General features: G+C 42.4%; 1 protein-coding gene across 7 annotated transcripts in view; it reads right to left on the reverse strand.

Annotated features, from left to right (window-relative positions):
- SMARCD3 (SWI/SNF related, matrix associated, actin dependent regulator of chromatin, subfamily d, member 3) overlaps positions 1–20,792 on the reverse strand; it is a 205,263-nt gene that overhangs the window by 69,793 nt on the left and 114,678 nt on the right. For all 7 annotated transcript variants that reach the window (XM_063452963.1, XM_063452968.1, XM_063452962.1 and 4 more), the window contains exons 4-5: positions 14,238–14,360; positions 4,702–4,824 (exon numbers count right to left, since the gene is read on the reverse strand). In XM_063452963.1, coding sequence (XP_063309033.1) covers positions 4,702–4,824; positions 14,238–14,360 — 246 coding nt within the window. The remainder of the gene's footprint in view (positions 1–4,701; positions 4,825–14,237; positions 14,361–20,792) is intronic.

Below are 20,792 nucleotides of genomic sequence, written 5' to 3' on the forward strand. Positions count from 1 at the left end.
CCATGTATTAAGCTATGACCAATTCCTACATCACGAGCTATGACCCATTCCCATGTATTAAGCTATGACCAATTCCTACATCACGAGCTATGACCCATTCCCATGTATTAAGCTATGACCAATTGCTACATCACGAGCTATGACCCATTCCGATGTATTAAGCTATGACCAATTCCTACATCACGAGCTATGACCCATTCACATGTGTTAAGCTATGACCCATTCCTACATCATGAGATATGACCCATTCCCATGTGTTAAGCTATGACCCATTCCCATGTATTAAGCTATGACCAATTCCTACATCACGAGCTATGACCCATTCACATGTGTTAACCTATGACCCATTCCTACATCATGAGATATGACCCATTCCCATGTGTTAAGCTATGACCCATTCCCATGTATTAAGCTATGACCAATTCCTACATCACGAGCTATGACCCATTCCCATGTATTAAGCTATGACCAATTCCTACATCACGAGCTATGACCCATTCCCATGTATTAAGTTATGACCCATTCCCATGTATTAAGCAATGACCAATTCCTACATCACGAGCTATGACCCATTCCCATGTATTAAGCTATGACCAATTCCTACATCACGAGCTATGACCCATTCCCATGTATTAAGCTATGACCCATTCCCATGTATTAAGCTATGACCAATTCCTACATCACAAGCTATGACCCATTTCTACATCATGAGCTATGACCCATTCCCATGTGTTAAGCTATGACCCATTCCCATGTATTAAGCTATGACCAATTCCTACATCACGAGCTATGACCCATTCCCATGTATTAAGTTATGACCCATTCCCATGTATTAAGCAATGACCAATTCCTACATCACGAGCTATGACCCATTCCCATGTATTAAGCTATGACCAATTCCTACATCACGAGCTATGACCCATTCCCATGTATTAAGCTATGACCCATTCCCATGTATTAAGCTATGACCAATTCCTACATCACAAGCTATGACCCATTCCTACATCATGAGCTATGACCCATTCCCATGTGTTAAGCTATGACCCATTCCCATGTATTAAGCTATGACCAATTCCTACATCACGAGCTATGACCCATTCCCATGTATTAAGCTATGACCAATTCCTACATCACGAGCTATGACCCATTCCCATGTATTAAGCTATGACCCATTCCCATGTATTAAGCTATGACCAATTCCTACATCACAAGCTATGACCCATTCCTACATCATGAGCTATGACCCATTCCCATGTGTTAAGCTATGACCCATTCCCATGTATTAAGCTATGACCAATTCCTACATCACGAGCTATGACCCATTCCCATGTATTAAGCTATGACCAATTCCTACATCACGAGCTATGACCCATTCCCATGTATTAAGCTATGACCAATTGCTACATCACGAGCTATGACCCATTCCGATGTATTAAGCTATGACCAATTCCTACATCACGAGCTATGACCCATTCACATGTGTTAAGCTATGACCCATTCCTACATCATGAGATATGACCCATTCCCATGTGTTAAGCTATGACCCATTCCCATGTATTAAGCTATGACCAATTCCTACATCACGAGCTATGACCCATTCACATGTGTTAACCTATGACCCATTCCTACATCATGAGATATGACCCATTCCCATGTGTTAAGCTATGACCCATTCCCATGTATTAAGCTATGACCAATTCCTACATCACGAGCTATGACCCATTCCCATGTATTAAGCTATGACCAATTCCTACATCACGAGCTATGACCCATTCCCATGTATTAAGTTATGACCCATTCCCATGTATTAAGCAATGACCAATTCCTACATCACGAGCTATGACCCATTCCCATGTATTAAGCTATGACCAATTCCTACATCACGAGCTATGACCCATTCCCATGTATTAAGCTATGACCCATTCCCATGTATTAAGCTATGACCAATTCCTACATCACAAGCTATGACCCATTCCTACATCATGAGCTATGACCCATTCCCATGTGTTAAGCTATGACCCATTCCCATGTATTAAGCTATGACCAATTCCCATGTATTAAGCTATGACCAATTCCTACATCACGAGCTATGACCCATTCCCATGTATTAAGCTATGACCAATTCCTACATCACGAGCTATGACCCATTCCCATGTATTAAGCTATGACCAATTGCTACATCACGAGCTATGACCCATTCCGATGTATTAAGCTATGACCAATTCTTACATCACGAGCTATGACCCATTCACATGTGTTAAGCTATGACCCATTCCTACATCATGAGATATGACCCATTCCCATGTGTTAAGCTATGACCCATTCCCATGTATTAAGCTATGACCAATTCCTACATCACGACCTATGACCCATTCCCATGTGTTAAGCTATGACCCATTCCCATGTGTTAAGCTATGACCCATTCCCATGTGTTAAGCTATGACCAATTCCTACATCACAAGCTATGACCCATTCCTACATCATGAGTAATGACCCATTCCCATGTATTAAGCTATGACCAATTCCTACATCACGAGCTATGACCCATTCACATGTGTTAAGCTATGACCCATTCCCATGTATTAAGCTATGACCAATTCCTACATCACAAGCTATGACCCATTCCTACATCATGAGCTATGACCCATTCCCATGTGTTAAGCTATGACCCATTCCCATGTATTAAGCTATGACCAATTCCTACATCATGACCTATGACCCATTCCCATGTGTTAAGCTATGACCCATTCCCATGTGTTAAGCTATGACCCATTCCCATGTGTTAAGCTATGACCCATTCCCATGTGTTAAGCTATGACCCATTCCCATGTGTTAAGCTATGACCCATTCCCATGTGTTAAGCTATGACCAATTCCTACATCACGAGCTATGACCCATTCCCATGTGTTAAGCTATGACCCATTCCCATGTGTTAAGCTATGACCAATTCCTACATCACGAGCTATGACCCATTCCCATGTATTAAGCTATGACCCATTCCCATGTATTAAGCTATGACCAATTCCTACATCACGAGCTATGACCCATTCCCATGTATTAAGCTATGACCCATTCCCATGTATTAAGCTATGACCAATTCCTACATCACGAGCTATGACCCATTCCCATGTATTAAGCTATGACCAATTCCTACATCACGAGCTATGACCCATTCCCATGTATTAAGCTATGACCAATTCCTACATCACGACCTATGACCCATTCCCATGTGTTAAGCTATGACCCATTCCCATGTGTTAAGCTATGACCCATTCCCATGTGTTAAGCTATGACCCATTCCCATGTGTTAAGCTATGACCCATTCCCATGTGTTAAGCTATGACCAATTCCTACATCACAAGCTATGACCCATTCCTACATCATGAGCAATGACCCATTCCCATGTGTTAAGCTATGACCCATTCCCATGTATTAAGCTATGACCAATTCCTACATCACGAGCTATGACCCATTCACATGTGTTAAGCTATGACCCATTCCTACATCATGAGCTATGACCCATTCCCATGTGTTAAGCTATGACCCATTCCCATGTATTAAGCTATGACCCATTCCCATGTATTAAGCTATGACCAATTCCTACATCATGACCTATGACCCATTCCCATGTGTTAAGCTATGACCCATTCCCATGTGTTAAGCTATGACCCATTCCCATGTGTTAAGCTATGACCCATTCCCATGTGTTAAGCTATGACCCATTCCCATGTGTTAAGCTATGACCCATTCCCATGTGTTAAGCTATGACCCATTCCCATGTGTTAAGCTATGACCCATTCCCATGTGTTAAGCTATGACCCATTCCCATGTATTAAGCTATGACCAATTCCTACATCACGAGCTATGACCCATTCCCATGTGTTAAACTATGACCCATTCCTACATCATGAGCTATGACCCATTCCCATGTGTTAAGCTATGACCCATTCCCATGTGTTAAGCTATGACCCATTCCCATGTGTTAAGCTATGACCCATTCCCATGTGTTAAGCTATGACCCATTCCCATGTGTTAAGCTATGACCCATTCCCATGTGTTAAGCTATGACCCATTCCCATGTGTTAAGCTATGACCCATTCCCATGTGTTAAGCTATGACCCATTCCCATGTGTTAAGCTATGACCCATTCCCATGTGTTAAGCTATGACCAATTCCTACATCATGAGCTATGACCCATTCCCATGTGTTAAGCTATGACCAATTCCTACATCACGAGCTGTGACCCATTCCCATGTATTAAGCTATGACCCATTCCCATGTATTAAGCTATGACCAATTCCTACATCACGAGCTATGACCCATTCCCATGTATTAAGCTATGACCAATTCCTACATCACGAGCTATGACCCATTCCCATGTGTTAAGCTATGACCCATTCCTACATCATGAGCTATGACCCATTCCCATGTGTTAAGCTATGACCCATTCCCATGTGTTAAGCTATGACCCATTCCCATGTGTTAAGCTATGACCCATTCCCATGTATTAAGCTATGACCCATTCCCATGTGTTAAGCTATGACCCATTCCCACGTGTTAAGCTATGACCCATTCCCACGTGTTAAGCTATGACCCATTCCCATGTGTTAAGCTATAACCCATTTCTAATTCCCATGTGTTAAGCTATGACCCATTTCTACATGTAATATTATAAACTATTATGCAAATTATCTCACTTACATCATCCAGTAGCTTTCCTTCAACCCTCAGCTCCCAAGATGCAATGCTTCCATCTGAATCTTCAGCATCTGGTTTTGCTGGATTAAATGTATTGGAAATATAAAGCCGTAACTTCCTCTTTTGCTAAAAAAGAAAAGAAAAAAGACAGAAAAGTTAAGAATGCAATGCTAAAATCTTCTCTATGCACAAGCAATGCTCATTAAATATAAGCTTGTAGACCATATTCCCATATACCGTCTGTAATCCATATTCTGCATGCTGTAAATAACAATACAGATAATGAAACTATTTAACCAACAAGGATCCACTCTAGAATACTGAAGTCATTTTTATCTGACACCAGACTTGTTTCCAGTGTTTTGTCTTAGTTTTACCAATATGTTGCTAAGAGCTAAAATGGGTGTCACTAACATTACAGACTGCGGCTGGTTACAATCTATAAAATCTATAAACTCTTATAAATTATGAGTACTGGAGGAGAGTTTTAATCTTAACAAATTTCTACCAAAACTAGCCTCAGGGAGTGTGGCCTGGATGAGCATGGTGCAGGACGCACGGTGAATGAGCTCCACACGCCTGGCCACTTAAACCCTAATTTGAGGCACACTTATAGGCAAAGATGGTACGAAATAAGAAACCCTCAGTCCTAGGGACGACTGCGTTAAGCTCCCCGCGCCGCTACAAGGGTACGATGGATGACAGTGGCAAGGCCGTCGGATCTGAGAGGCCCTCCGCACGAAGACAAGATGGCGCCCGCCTCTCCGGGCTCGGAGAGTGTGGAGGAATTCTCGGCGTGGATGCTTTTTAAAGCCGACACAGGCTTCTTAGTGCAAGAGCTCCGCGCAGCACTGAGGGAAGAACTAGCCAGCCAGCGCACTGACCTGAACGCTCTGGAGCAGAGAGTGGATGAGATGTAGACTGCAGCCCAAGACTGCACTCAGCAACACAGGGCAACTGAAATAGCGGTCACTAGGCAAGGCAACATGCTGATTACCCTTAGAAAGCAGGTAGAAGACCGAGAACAGGAGTAGATGTAATAACATCCACATCCGCGGCCTACCTGAAACGGACTCTACCTCACTTATTTCCACACTGGAAGCATGTTTAAGCAAATTCTGGTCACAACAGCTCCTGACACTATCCGCTTTCAACGGGCACACAGGGCCCTGGGCCCGATGAGACAAGATGGCAGCTCGAGGGATATGGTGTGCTGCATGCAGACTTACAGCTCAAAAGAAAAAATAATGGCAGCCGCCAGAGGATTGCCCGCCATTAAGTTGCACTAGGCAGAAGCTTCGTCTATCAAGACCTATCCAATCTAACGCTCGATGTCAGAAGAGCCATACGCCCAAACAAGCGCCATTCGTGAGAAGAGGATTTCATACCGGTGGGGATTTCCCTTCAGCTTGCAAGCTAAACAAGGAAGCACATGGGTGACAGCCTGCTGGCCAGAGCACATCCCAAGCTTCCTGAGAGCCCTGCACCTGTCAGCGATCCGGATCAGGTATTGGATTCTGGAGGAGTCCATTGCAACACGACAAGACCCCCTTGCCCCCATGCGCACCGACGACGCTCCTTCTGGGAGGAGTACACAACAACACAGATGGGGAGGCCCAAAAGAATAGAACGGCAGGGGATATGCCGGGTTATTGGGGAGACTGAGTCACCTTACAATTTAAGGAGCTGGGGGATGTAGTTATTGTTGGGAGAAAACCATGGTCCCTTATTTGACAGGGGGTATACCCGGGACACTTTGGGAGAGGGCCCGATGGGCGCACAGGGGATTTTCCCGGATTGATCACCATCTAGGAGTCCCAAGACACAAGGGCATTACTGGGCAGCCCTCACCAAGCTGCTATTGTCTCTCATTGGTGTATTTTGGAGTGGGGTACGGGGAACCAAAACGCCCCAAGGCGAGACTGTGGGTTAATGAAGGCTCATGTGCTTGCCGGATTGACCACCAAAGGGTGCCCCCTCCGCGGCTCCCTGGTGCCCCCTCCGCGGCTCCCTGCAGAAACCAGTAGCCAATCCTGGACTGTGACTACGACAAAGCTTTTCTCATGTCCCCCGAAGCCTCCTGGGGCCCGAACTTCCCTCCTGATATAATGTTCAGCTTATTTTATTTTTTATTTTAACTCTTTATCTGGTGGAATCTGTCTAGGGTCGTCAGAGTGCTGTTCGGCATTAGCTCTGGTAGCGGTTTTAAGGTTTCTGGAGTGCACCACTGGCGGATGTAAGTCCGGTCCGATTCACCAGATGCCTTGAAATCCTTGGGTTTAAGGCCTCCGGTTATCTCCGGGTTAATTATAAGGGGAGTTAGCGGTTCCGGTGTTGTAGTGAATGAGAGCTTCGTCCTGATCGAGCTCCAAACCTTCAGGGACACCCCTATGAACGGGTGGTTTTGGGATTGCACCCTCCTCAGGGGTCCATGTAGCCCCACTGCAGGGTCTCCTCCACCTGAGCCCTTCCCATGTGTATTCAGATCTTCACTGTCTTAGGTACATGCCATTCCACCACCCACAGGAGTTGTGTGGCTCTGTGATAGTTCCAGATGAAAGGGAGTCCCACACCTCCCTGAGCCTTTGGTAGATGTAGTTGAGCCCTCTTGTTCCTGGGGGCTTGGGACTGCCACACAAACTTAAAGACTTGGAAGAAGGACGTAGGCAAGCATATCGGGATCGTTTTAAATAAATAGAGCAAGCAGGGGAGGAGGTTCATCTTGATGGCATTCATTCTGCCAAACCATGAAACGCAGAGGCCTAACCACCTTGCCATATCAGTTTTCAGCGTGTGTAGTAGAGGTGTGAAGTTGTGGGTATTCAATTGGGATAGGTCAGCGGTAAGCCATATACCGAGGTAATTAAGTTTGGTGTGGCACCAGGTAAAATCGAACTGAGATCGTAGATGGGTGGCAGCTGCTTCTTCCATCGAGATGATTAGAGCTTCTGATTTTTCAGTGTTCAACTGAAGGTTGAGATACGGCCGTATTACGGTGAAGGGAACAAAAGACAACAAATACAGGGTGCGCTAAATAAAATAAAGGGAGATGAAAAAGTCTTTAGGTACAATGTGGACCTTGAGTGAGTGTTCTTAGGTTCTTTCTTTGGGATCTCAGTAGTCGAATATGGAATACAAAAGCAGAGAGGGGAGACCAATAGTGCAAAACCGTAATGCGGAAAGGATCACGAACAACACAGACGTAGAGAAGTGCCAACTTACGATTTAAAGAGCTAAGCCCAGCTCTAGGTAAAACAGCATACAGTGGTATTTAGTACTCCCCACATGTAGGATATTGCTGGACAATTGGAGGTGTCTTCACAAGATTCTTTACACCATCCCAGACAGACGTCAGCATATAAAATATATAAAAGAGGGAAAAACCCAATGGTGCAATAACTTTGGTAATACTGCAACAACAGACAACACTGAGGTCCTAAGAGTGCCAACTTACAATTTAAAGAGCTATGACCAGCTCTGAGTAAAACAGCATACAGTGGTATTTTAACTCCCCACGTGTAGGATATTCCTCTAATGATGCTTGCAGTGCCGGTCTTATGAAAATAAAATCACAAGAGAGGGCCCATAGTGTTTTCCATATATAAAATGACAGTGGAATAAAAAAGAAACGTACTTACAGTGTTCAGAGCAGCCACACTGCTCTATGAACCAGGCGTGGGTGGAATAATCCCCACCAGGGATTTCTTTTGAAGTACTGGATCTTGTTTAAAAAAAATCAGCCCGGATAAAACAGCAACATATAAAGTAAATGTACTAACCAAAGATAAGTGGTAGTCACAAAATACTTTAATTAAAAACAAAGTAAAAATACACAACGCGTTTCGCCAAACAGTAGGCTTTTTCAAGTATTACGGTGAAGGCCCTCAAAAGATTCGGGAGGGAGACCAAGGGGTTGCAGATGAAAAATAGCATAACGTCCGCGTGGGCAGCTATCTTGTGTGTCATTCCTTTCAGGGTTAACCCAGCTATTCCTCTGTCCCATCTGACCGCCCCCAGGAATGGTTCCAGGGGCAAACAGAAGGGGGAAAAAGCAGGCACCCTTTGAAAAGGTGGTACAACGACGATATCAAAGACATCAGGTGTGGGCCGAAACCCATTGCCGTCAGTGTTGCTTTCATATATTGCCAATCTACACGGTCGAAAACTTTCCCCGCGTCAGTGGAGAGAACGAAGGTCTGCTTTTTTGAGTTTTTGGTTGTGTGGATGATGTTCAGTGCCCGTATGGTGTTATCCTTCGCATCCCTCCCGGGGTTATATCCGATCTGGTCCGGGTCAACAAAGTCCAGGAAGACTGCACTGATACGCGTAGCTATGATCTTCATAAAGAGCTTCAGATCCGTGTTTTAGAGTGATATAGGCCTATAGCTAGCACAGCTGGACAGATCTTTACCTTCTTTAGGGATGACTGCTATAGTCGCCAGTAGGGAATCTCTCGGGAAAGCTCCACCATCCAGTAAGGAGTTCATTCCTATTAGGAGTCGAGGTAGAACTACGTCTCCAAACTCTTTGAGGTAGCGCACAGGCAGGCCGTCTGATCCCGGTGCTTTGTTTTTGGAGGCTTTCAGGGCTGCCTGAAGTTCCTCCAGCGTAATGGAGGCCTCCAATGCTTCAGCCTCGTCTTGGTCACATGTTTTAGGTAGTCTGACATCTGTGTGGTCCTTCGCTGTACCTCTGCAGGGATGCCGTTCTGGGGAAATTATACAAGTCAGTGTAATAATTAAGGAATTGGTTAATTTTATCTGGGAATTGGGTTGTTAACTCGTCCTTAGTTTTGATTTTGGTAATATGCGTCGTCGTTTTTGGAGTGTTCTGGCTAAGAGGCTGCCACATTTGTTAGAGTACTCAGAAAAAAAGCGTTGTGACTTACAGACCATGTGTTTTCCAAGATATTGTGGCAGAAGTGCCACTGCCATGTGTTCTTGGAGGGGCCTGCTTGCCAGCCGCCTGCCATAAGACTATGGGCCCTTTAAAAACTTATGTGATTTTTGTACTTTTGTACTCCAGAAAGTTAAAATTATGACTTCCATGGAAATCCCGAACCCCTGAACCAATCTGGGTGATTTTTGGATATTTTGGTCCCCCAGATCGGGGCGATCAGGGGATGCGACTTTTGTGGGGTTTCCATGTGTTTTGGGGGTACTTTGGGGTTTTTGTAAAATATATGTTTTCTGTGCCTGCAGATAATTCAGTTTAGTACAGTTTCTGACTATTATCTCTCAGGCACAGGGGAGGGATTATTCTGTTTTGTGTGGGAGTGTCCTTGACCTGAGAGCCAATGTAATTACAGTGTGTACTTTGTCACAGTCCCCTCTCAGGTCCAGTGGGGAATGCCCCTGGAATATGTTATGGAAAACCCCTTGCCTGGGAACTTGCATATAAGACCAGTTGTGGCTGCCATTAAACAGTTCCATTTCACCCTCATGGTGGGATTGTCTACTAGACAATCTTAAATTGAAAATTACAGACATTTTTGTTGATTTGAAAATTGATATTACTTTGACTGTGGAGTGATTTCTTTTTCATCTCGATTGCCCCTGTCTATCTAAATCATTGATATGTCTATTTACTCATTCATATCTTAATGGTGGTGAAATGATGTATGGCTAGATATTGGAAAGATGAGAAATCTCCCAGTATGGAAGAAATAAGAGCACATATGAATTACCATGGGGTAATGGAAAAAGCAGTATATTATAATGGTAATATAACAAAATATAATAATATCTGGGATGTTTGGTTTACATATTTTAAAGAGTGAATTCTGTCCTCATAATACCTGTCATTGATATGTCTATTGTACCTTTCGTATAATCTATTATTTATCACGTACGTCTTATACTTTATGTATTTATCGGTTTCTTTTTTTGTTTAATAAAGGCTTTCAATTGATGTTTAATGATCTCCTTAATAGAATGTTAGTAATTTAAGCATTTATATCATTACATGAATTGCGATATATTACGTGTTTAAATATGCAATTCAACTTTGAAGACTGCACTTAATTATATAATTGAATTTTATGGTTGCATATTTATGTCTAAAAACAAATAAAAATTTCAAATATAAAACAAAACTATATTATATTCACTTATTGTATTAGGTTTTTACAATAATTCATTCAGTTTATGTTTAAACATCTCTACAGACCCTGATAATACCACTTTTTCAGGCAGAGAATTCCACATTCTTACTGTCAAAAACCTTTCCTTTGCCTTGGACTAAATCTCCTTTCTTCCTGTTTAAATGTGTGACATCGGGTCCTATCTATATTCCTGTTTAGGAATAGATTTCCAGACAATGGTTTGAATGGGCCCTGAATATTATTTTAATGCTATCACATCCCCTCTGAGGTGCCATTTTTTATAAACTAAAGAGATTTTAATGTGCTACACTTTCCTAATAACTAAAATCTTTCATTCCGTTTTAATTTGGAGCCTGCCTCTGCGCTTTTTCTAGTGTAGCTAGACAGGTGCCCAGAATCACACAGCATATTCAAATTGTGGTCTTACCTTTGATTTATAAGTCAATATACTCTATGGTTATCCTTTTGTGGTTCTATAGTTCCCTAATTGTGTTATTGATTATGAATCTTGGTAATATTAATTGATTTGCATTTGACTATTCTGACCTTAGATTTGGAATTTGTTATGATTTCTATTATTCTGATTCAGTGAAACTTTGTTGCCTTTAGATGGTTTTATCCTTTCTAATTTCTCCTATCCCGCCATCTTGTTGTAATTCTGTCATCCCTCGGTCTGTGTTTGACTCTTCTCACTTTGCCTCATACGTCAGGCACTCTAAGGACTGATAATGCATTGTCTTTATCTTAGCTCACCTATGGTTACGTGTTAGCAATTCTGGCAGAAATGCCTTTTGATTTCCAAAGGACTCTTTAGCATGTCTCTCTCACCTTGAGACACCGTGATCCCTCGCACCTTCTCCGATGCTGCTCACTCCCATAGTGTCCAGCTTTATAATAGAAAGCTGATCAGTCAGAGAGTCACGTCAAGTACAGATGGCATCTTTGCACATGCACTCTAGATGAAACGCTTGTTTGAGCAGGGCTCTCATCTACCTATTGTTCCTGTGTAATGTCAGGGTATTTATATCGGCAGACATTTTGTGCTATGATAGAAGTACAAAGTGTATATTCTGAAGTCAATCTAAATAGACCAGACTCCATTTTGTATCTTCAAGTTAACAAAAGAGACACAAAATTTCTATATTTTCTCTAAAACTGACTGCTTTGCCCAAGCTGAATGGAATGTGTATATAAACAAACCAAATAGATAAGACATTGAGAATGGGGGTAGACAGACTGTCTAATTGCAAATGGAATATAATAAATTCTATTCCCAGACTTAGGTGACAGAGGAGATTAAATAATTAAATTTTACTTTCGATATTGTACAACGTCCCATTATAGTTTAAGGTGAAACTTAGTTCACAAACTATCAATTTTAGGAATTACTACAGAAAATGGAGACGCATAGTCTGGATAAGTCCGAAGAAATCCTCTTGATCTGACAGAAAATATAAGTTATAGCCACCATAAAGATAACGTAAATGACGTCAAAAATAGCCACCAGGAAAAGTTAACTCTTTCCTGGATAGGTATGTTTAGTGGGACAATACTGCCCTCTAGAGTTCAAATACTAAAATGATTACCTAGAAGGCAACCACACCCCACATTTGTGATTGGCTATCATTTAGAGGAATTTCCCCTTTAAAAAGTTAAGACAAGGGAAGAGAGAGAGGAGATTCGGAAATTCAAAGATTGAAGAGAGACACATTACAACACTCTCGGGAGATTCAGAGAGATCCAGGCAGAATCGGGCGATCAGAGTAACCAAGAAACTCTTACACTCCATGCAGAGAAAGAGATCCATGACACTTAGCTACCTGAGAATATCTGATGAGAAAATATCTACATAACTGATAAATATACAGGCATTTAATTAATTAATTTAAATTAATTAAAATTAATAGCATGATATATGACTGGATAAATCGTGATTAGATTTCATATTTAGAAATCTTAATTATTAAAGGATATATATATATGGTTATAGCATCCCATCTGCAGCTGGGATTAATATAGCCATTAATGTATTTGTGTGATTAATATCACGTTAGCATATCATGACCATTTATCCAGCTGTATTGATTGGCTCTAAAATAAGATAAAATATCTATTTAGACAAATTAATTAAAATATCAGCTTATGTAACATGTAGATTTCTCATTGGATGGATCAAGGAGTGGTTACTGACTATTTAAATATTATTTTTATTTAAAATTACACAAGAGTAGATCTCAACTACTTAGGAGGTCTAGCCAGCACTGCAAGGGTTATTTCTAACTGCTAGCTAAGTTCTATTGCCCTACACTGCAGCTCAGTGTGAAACTCACATTCCTTCTCTGAAACTTATCGTAAATCAGTCTTGACAGCTAACGGAGTCTATGCTGTACTAACCAGGAAGTAAATTGCCTATTGTATTGCATATTGTTTTATACTGAATATTCATTGATTATTGCCATATTGTATTGCATATTGTTATACTCGAATTCCATTGATTATTATCATGCATGTTACTCATCATTATTAATTTAAATTGTTAAAAATAAAATTATATTTTTATAACAATTTGTGATTTTAATTACCGGTATATGATTATACATTTCACTTATAACGATAACGATTAGGGATCTGAGAATTAAATTAGTGGGTAATTCTCTCTGTTTACAATTATTATCCCATAAATATCCCCACAGTGATTGTCTCATTTATTGTAACCCCCCCCCCCCCCTTTTATAATATTGTAAAGCGCTGCAGAATTAGTTGCGCTCTATAAAGGCCAATAATAATAATAATGCACACTAGCATCACTCAGTGCTGCAAAGTGACAGCTGACCCCTGTAATAAAATTTAGATAGAGTACTGTGTCCTATCGTGCTTTTCTGATCTTCTAGCCTAACCTGTTCTAAGTATCCCTTGTCCACCTAAATTAGATTAACTTATCTTATAATTTTTCCTGTTTTCTGATAACCCGTAACCAGGCTTTGATTTTTACTTCGATTTCAGATTTCTCTTGATCTGGCTCAGTCTTATGTATTTTATGGCTACATTGACCTTGACTATCCCTGACCATTCTACTTGCTTGCTTCTTGTCACTATAGGCCTCGGGAAAGCTGCCAACATACTTTTCCCGGTTGCCTCACTAGGTTCTGCATGTTGGGTTTTACTACCACTGTTACATGTTGGGTTTTACTACCACTGTCTAAGACTCTTCCATACCCTGTGGTATGCCATATGTCCTTGGTATACTCAACACCATCCAACACGCTTAATGCTATATTATTCCTCTGACCCTCTAGTGCAAACTGTGAGTTGTCTCCAACCATGCTGTTCAGATTACAGTAGGTCTCTCACTTGGCAAAGCAGTCCGTCACCCTCCATAATTGTACACTCTCTGCCTCTCACCTTCATATGCATGTATCTCACAATACATCCTTACCTTCATAGGTCTCTTCAATGCTTCTTGGATGTCTACACGTTTCCTCATGATGGTTTGGTCCAATTTTCTCTCAAAAGCCAAAAGGTCCATATAGGCTTGAGACTCAGGAACCAGCTCCCGTATCTAATAATGAAAGTGATAGGTGATCAGTGAGACAATTGCAATGACTGATGTCATAAGTTATATAGGAGAAATCTTCAAACCTAATGGGTGATTAGTATGGAAATGTAAAAGAGCATCCAAGAAATGAGTGAGAAGAAAAGGAAACAGATACATGTAAAGAGCTAAGGGAGACACCAGGGGGACAAAAAGATCTTCTAAATGTCCAGGGGAATAGGAACGATGAAACAAGGAATAGACAGGTGACCACTAGAAATAGAAGGCATGGCAGAAAGGAAAAATACATAACAGTACAAATGTACCAAAAAACAAGTCACTCATAATTCTAATTTGTGTCTTTCTGGTTAATTCCAGAATGAGTCTTTACATCTACCCTTGTTACAGACCACCAGATGATTCTATTGTTACTGTCTAAACTGGAAGGATGTATCTATATAATGTATGGTTTCTCTTCGCTGGCATAATACAAGACAATACTGCTGATGAGATGACAGTGCCTTACAACACAGTCGAGAACTGGCCCAAAGAGAGACCTCCACAGCCAGTTGGGAGATCAAAGCTCTTGGTCATTGGTCAGCTTATTGTAATGCACAGAACTTGTGGCCTGCACCTTCAGTCAATGTATCAGGGCATTGCCATGAATTACCACTTTCTTAGCACTGACTGGAACAGTCTGCACTGCCAGAGATGCAGAGCAGGTGGATCACCTACCAAACCACAATAAATCTTATTTACTCACTCCCTGGCCTGCTTACCTTCCATCTCAATAAAGTCTCCTTCCCCCAAACCTTCACCTGCATAATACAGCTCAAACTCTGCACACAATACAGCCCCTATACCCAACACCTACTAGTGTGCCTATCACCCCAACACTATTTTTATTATTTATTTAGCGCCAACAAATTCAGTAGCACTTTACAATGGGTCGACTAATAAACTTGTCTGGTTACAATAACATGTTTAACAGAGGTTGATGGCCCTGCTCAGTGAGCTTACAAGCTAGAGGGAGTGGGGAAAAGTGACACAGGTAAGGGAAGTATATTGGTTGAATAGTATTCACTGAAGACGTAGTGTGGCGGAACCAGCCTCGCCACTGGGCATTGGAGAAGACTGATTGACAGCCTCCTGCCCTGTGACTATGGCCCCTGAAATGTATTGCCCTTTAAGAAACTTATTTGGGCTTATTGGATTTTGAGACACTTTTTCTGCCCCTTTGAATACATGGGAAGGTGTTTCCTGTCAATTGTTCTCCAGCAGGGCGTTGTCCCAGGGACACTGCCAGACCAGTTGGAACTTGACGTTTCGCCCCTCTGCTGTCTCTCATCAGCCCTTGCTATGGTTTACCCCCATGGCGATTTGACTGTGTTTGTGGGATCTGAGCGCTGTTTGGATATATTGAGCGCTCAGATCCAAGCCATCTGGGGATAGGTTGAATGTGGGGGTTCTGTTCAGTATTATAGGAATTATGTATTTTTCTGTATTTTTGCTGTTGTTGTGAATAGAGACATTTTCTGTACCTGGAGATAGTTGGCTTACCACACCCAGTTAAGCCAATTATCTCCAGGATAGAGGACTCCGTGGAACTGGTTTTGGCTGGAAAGCCATGCTTCAGTGGTCACAAAGGACTTCGACCTATCTTTTTAACCATTTCTGCTGGTATGAATGGGAGTTTTTAGCTGTGTTGTAATGTATTCATTGGTTTGTTCTTCAAAACCCTGTGGGCGGTTCAATGTTTGTAAAAATGGGCATAAAATCAGAGTGTTTGATTAAAAGCTTCAGTTCTACTTCACCCTCAATTTGGAGTGCCGTCTCTTATTGGGGGAATCTGCTACAAGGGATTGCTATGCTTGGCATATTCCCTTGCTATAATCACTCCTAAGCTCTTTTAAGAGCTTGTTCCTGTCTTGCTCTCTGAAGGAGTCTACGGTGGTTATGGTGTCGGTTGGAGTGCCCTCAGGAAGCGCTAGGAGCATCCTTCAATGGAGGTACCCAGTCGGGGTGCCCGTCGATCCGTTACACGTAGTGTGTTTTTTTTTGTTTTTTTTTAAAGTACAGTTGCAGAAGAGGAATCAGTTGGGAGCTATTAACAGTTTAATTGTGAAGAAGTGAGTTTTTAATGATTTATAAAGGAGTGGAGACTGGGTGAGCGTCTAACGGAGAAGGGAAGATAGTTCCACAGGAACAGTGTAGCCCTAGAGAAGTCTTCAAGGCGAGCATCAGAGGAGAGAGTACGAACAGAGGATAGATGTAGGTCTTCGACAGAGCGTAGGGGCCTAGACGGACATACTGGTGTAATAGGTGGGAGCAGCACAGTGGCGTACTAAGGGGGGGGCGGGGGGGGCGGCCCGCCCCGGGTGCCACTGACTAGGGGGGTGCCATGACGTCCAGTGTCATGTGTCACCCCCCATCATTACGCTGCGGCGGCTGCGCACAGCCGCAGCACCTTTGCGGCCCGGCAGGACTTACTTCCAGGATGAGAAGGGGGAGGAGTGTTGTGGGCCGCGGCGTCGCGCAACGTGATGACGTCGTGCGCAGCGCCGTCAGCCCGCCTTCACGGAACCATCCAGCGGAAGGATCCAATATCCGGGCGGTGAGGCACCCAGTCGGTCAAGGCATCATCAAAATGTAAGTAGTCATTTTATGTGATGGGGCTAAATTAATTAAAGGGGGGGTGGATAATGGCCATTAAAGAATTAAAGGGGAGGGAGGTTTAATTAAAGGAGTGAGGATTAATTAAGGGGGTGTATTAAGGGGGGTGTATTAATTAAGGGGGAGTGAGGATTAATTAAGGGGGTATTATGAGGGGTATGGATTAATTAAGGGGGTGTATTAATTAAGGGGGTGTGGGTTAATTAAGGGGGCTGTATTAATTAAGGGGGGAGTGAGGATTAATTAAGGGGGGTGTATTAATTAAGGGGGGAGTGAGGATTAATTAAGGGGGCTGTATTAATTAAGGGGGCTGTATTAATTAAGGGGGCTGTATTAATTAAGGGGGGAGTGAGGATTAATTAAGGGGGGGTGTATTAATTAAGGGGGTGTATTAATTAAGGGGGTGTATTAATTAAGGGGGTGTGGATTAATTAAAGGGGTGTATAAATTAAAGGGGGTGTGGATTAATTAAGGGGGGTGTATTAATTAAGGGGGGAGTGAGGATTAATTAAGGGGGTGGATTAATTAAGGGCGGTGTGGATTAATTAAGGGGGCTGTATTAATTAAGGGGGAGTGAGGATTAATTAAGGGGGGTGTATTAATTAAGGGGGGTGTATTAATTAAGGCAGTTAGGATTAATTAAGGGGGTGTTTTAAGGGGGGTGTGGATTAATTAAGGGGGCTGTATTAATTAAGGGGGGAGTGAGGATTAATTAAGGGGGTGTATTAATTAAGGGGGGTGTGGATTAATTAAGGGGGTGTATTAATTAAGGGGGGTGTGGATTAATTAAGGGGGGGTGTATTAATTAAGAGGGGAGTGAGGATTAATTAAGGGGGTGTATTAATTAAGGGGGGTGTGGATTAATTAAGGGGGCTGTATTAATTAAGGGGGAGTGAGGATTAATTAAGGGGGTGTTTTAAGGGGGTGTGGATTAATTAAGAGGGCTGTATTAAGGGGGGAGTGAGGATTAATTAAGGGGGTGTATTAATTAAGGGGTGTGTGGATTAATTAAGGGGGGTGTATTAATTAAGGGGGGAGTGAGGATTAATTAAGGGGGTGTATTAATTAAGGGGTGTGTGGATTAATTAAGGGGGGTGTATTAATTAAGGGGGGTGTGGATTAATTAAGGGGGGTGTATTAATTAAGGGGGGAGTGAGGATTAATTAAGGGGGTGTATTAATTAAGGGGGGTGTGGATTAATTAAGGGGGCTGTATTAATTAAGGGGGAGTGAGGATTAATTATGGGGGTGTATTAATTAAGGGGGTGAAGATTAATTAAGGGGGTGTTTTAAGGGTGGTGGATTAATTAAGGGGGTTGTGATAATTAAGGGGGGTGTGGATTAATTAAGGAGGGTGTATTAATTAAGGGGGGAGTGAGGATTTATTAAGGGGGTGTATTAATTAAGGGGGGTGTGGATTAATTAAGGGGGCTGTATTAATTAAGGGGGAGTGAGGATTAATTAAGGGGGGTGTATTTAAGGCAGTGAGGATTAATTAAGGGGGTGTTTTAAGGGTGTGTGGATTAATTAAGGGGCTGTATTAATTAAGGGGGGAGTGAGGATTAATTAAGGGGGTGTATTAATTAAGGGGGGTGTGGATTAATTAAGGGGTGTATTAATTAAGGGGGGAGTGAGTATTAATTAAGGGGGTGTATTAATTAAGGGGGGTGTGGATTAATTAAGGGGGCTGTATTAATTAAGGGGGGTGTGGATTAATTAAAGGGGGTGTATTAATTAAGGGGCAGTGAGGATTTATTAAGGGGGGTGTATTAATTAAGGGGGGTGTATTAAGGGGTGTGTGGATTAATTAATGGGGGTGTATTAATTAAGGGGGTTGTGGATTAATTAATGGGGGTGTATTAATTAAGGGGGTTGTGGATTAATTAAGGGGGGTGTATTAATTAAGGGGGGTGTATTAATTAAGGGGGGTGTGGATTAATTAAAGGGGGCTGTGGATTAAAGAATTAAAGGGGGAGGTTTAAATAATGGGGTGCAGGGTTTTTTTGATTAAGGGGGTTGCAGTATTCTATTTATTAAGGGAGGATGTGCACTGCAGATTTTTGTTTTTTTGTTAAGGGGGTGTGCAGGGTTTTTATAAGGGGGGTGTGCAGGGTTTTTATAAGGGGGTGTGCAGTTTTTTGTTATTAAGAGGGGTTGTGCACGTTTTTGTTTTTTATTAAGGGGGTGTGCAGGGTTTTTTATTAAGGGGTGTGCAGGATTTTTATGTGTAGGGAGTGAATGAAATTTATGTGATCGGGGTGCAGGGTTTTTATGTGTAGGGAGTGTATGAAATGTATGTGATCGGGGTGCAGGGTTTTTATATGAAGGGCGAGACAAGGGGCTTTGTAGAAAGGAGCAGGGCAGTTCTCACCAGCCCCTTTCTACAAAAGCACTGGTCTTCCCCCTTCTACAAAACTGGCGCATTTTACAAATGTTACAAGCAGTTTACAAATTTGTGCAATAAATATTATTGAAAACATTGAAAAAAATGTGGGTGTTTTCTTACATTTTTATTATGGGGGGGGGGGGGGGGGCAGGGGGGTGCCACACTCAGGGTCCGCCCCGGGTGCCAAATGCTCTAGGTACGCCCCTGGAGCAGCATTATGTAAGGAAGCAAGAGCCAGAATTTAAAATTTTATCTTATGGGAAGCCAAGGCAGGGACTGACAGAGGGGTGAGGCGTGGGAGGTGCGGACGGACAGGAAGAGGAGTATAGCCACCGCATTCATTATAGACTGTAATGGGGCACATTGGGAGCTCGTAAGGCCACTGAGAAGCAGATTACAGTAGTCAAGGCAAGAGAGGACAGTGGCATGGGCCAGCCCTTTATTCGCATCTGGTGTTAAGTAGGGGCGTATGCGCACAATATTTTTAGATGGAAGCGGTAGGATTTTGTGATCGACTGGACATGAGGGGTGAGAGAGAGGTTTGAGTAAAAGAGAGCACTTAGGCAGCGAGCCTGTGTGATGGAGCTGATGGTAGCACCATTGACTTGGAGGGAGGGAGACACAGGAGTAGCAACACTTGAGGGAAGAAAGACCAGAAGTTCAGGACAAGTTGAGTTTAAGGAAGTGGGCAGCCATCCAGTTAGAAATCGCAGAGAGGCAGTCAGAGTTTACCAAGGGAGGCAGTATAGATCGAGAACAGTAGGGGACCATGGATTGAACCTTGGGGGACACCAACAGAGAGGTGGTTGGGGAGAAGAGGCAGAGCAGAGAAAGAAACACTGAAAGAGCGCTCGGAGAGGTAGGAGGACAATATCTTGTAGACTGAGATTACGGAGGCTGAGAAGAAGCTGTTGATTATCAACAGTGTCAAAAGCAGCTGAAAGGTCAAGGAACATTAGGATTAAATAGCGACCATAAGATTTTGCATCGAGTAAGTCGTTGGTCAGAGCAGTTTCCACAGTGTGCTGAGCGCGGAAACCAGACTGAAGCGGGTAATGGAGAGAGTTGTGTAGCGGAGCTGCAATATGAAATCCCAATATCTCCGCTGGTATAGAAGGTAATCCAAAGTAAAGTGCTGGAAAAGAAGGCAATATCCCAAATCCCCCAGTAACCGGCCGAAACACAGTTCTGGGAGTCAACTGAGGGTTTTTTTTTTTTTTTTGTAAATCTTTCTTTTATTATGGCATATACATCATGGGGTACATAAGAGAAAGAGGAGGCATTGTGGGGTAACATGAGTTGATAATATCAAGATGGTGTGCAATGCACCTCAAAGAAAGATGCCATGGTTTTTTTTTTTTTTTGTGAAACAGTCATGTAAACAGAATGATACAAGCTTGG

Source organism: Pelobates fuscus, chromosome 4 (assembly GCF_036172605.1).
Source record: "Pelobates fuscus isolate aPelFus1 chromosome 4, aPelFus1.pri, whole genome shotgun sequence".
Lineage (NCBI taxonomy): Eukaryota > Metazoa > Chordata > Amphibia > Anura > Pelobatidae > Pelobates > Pelobates fuscus.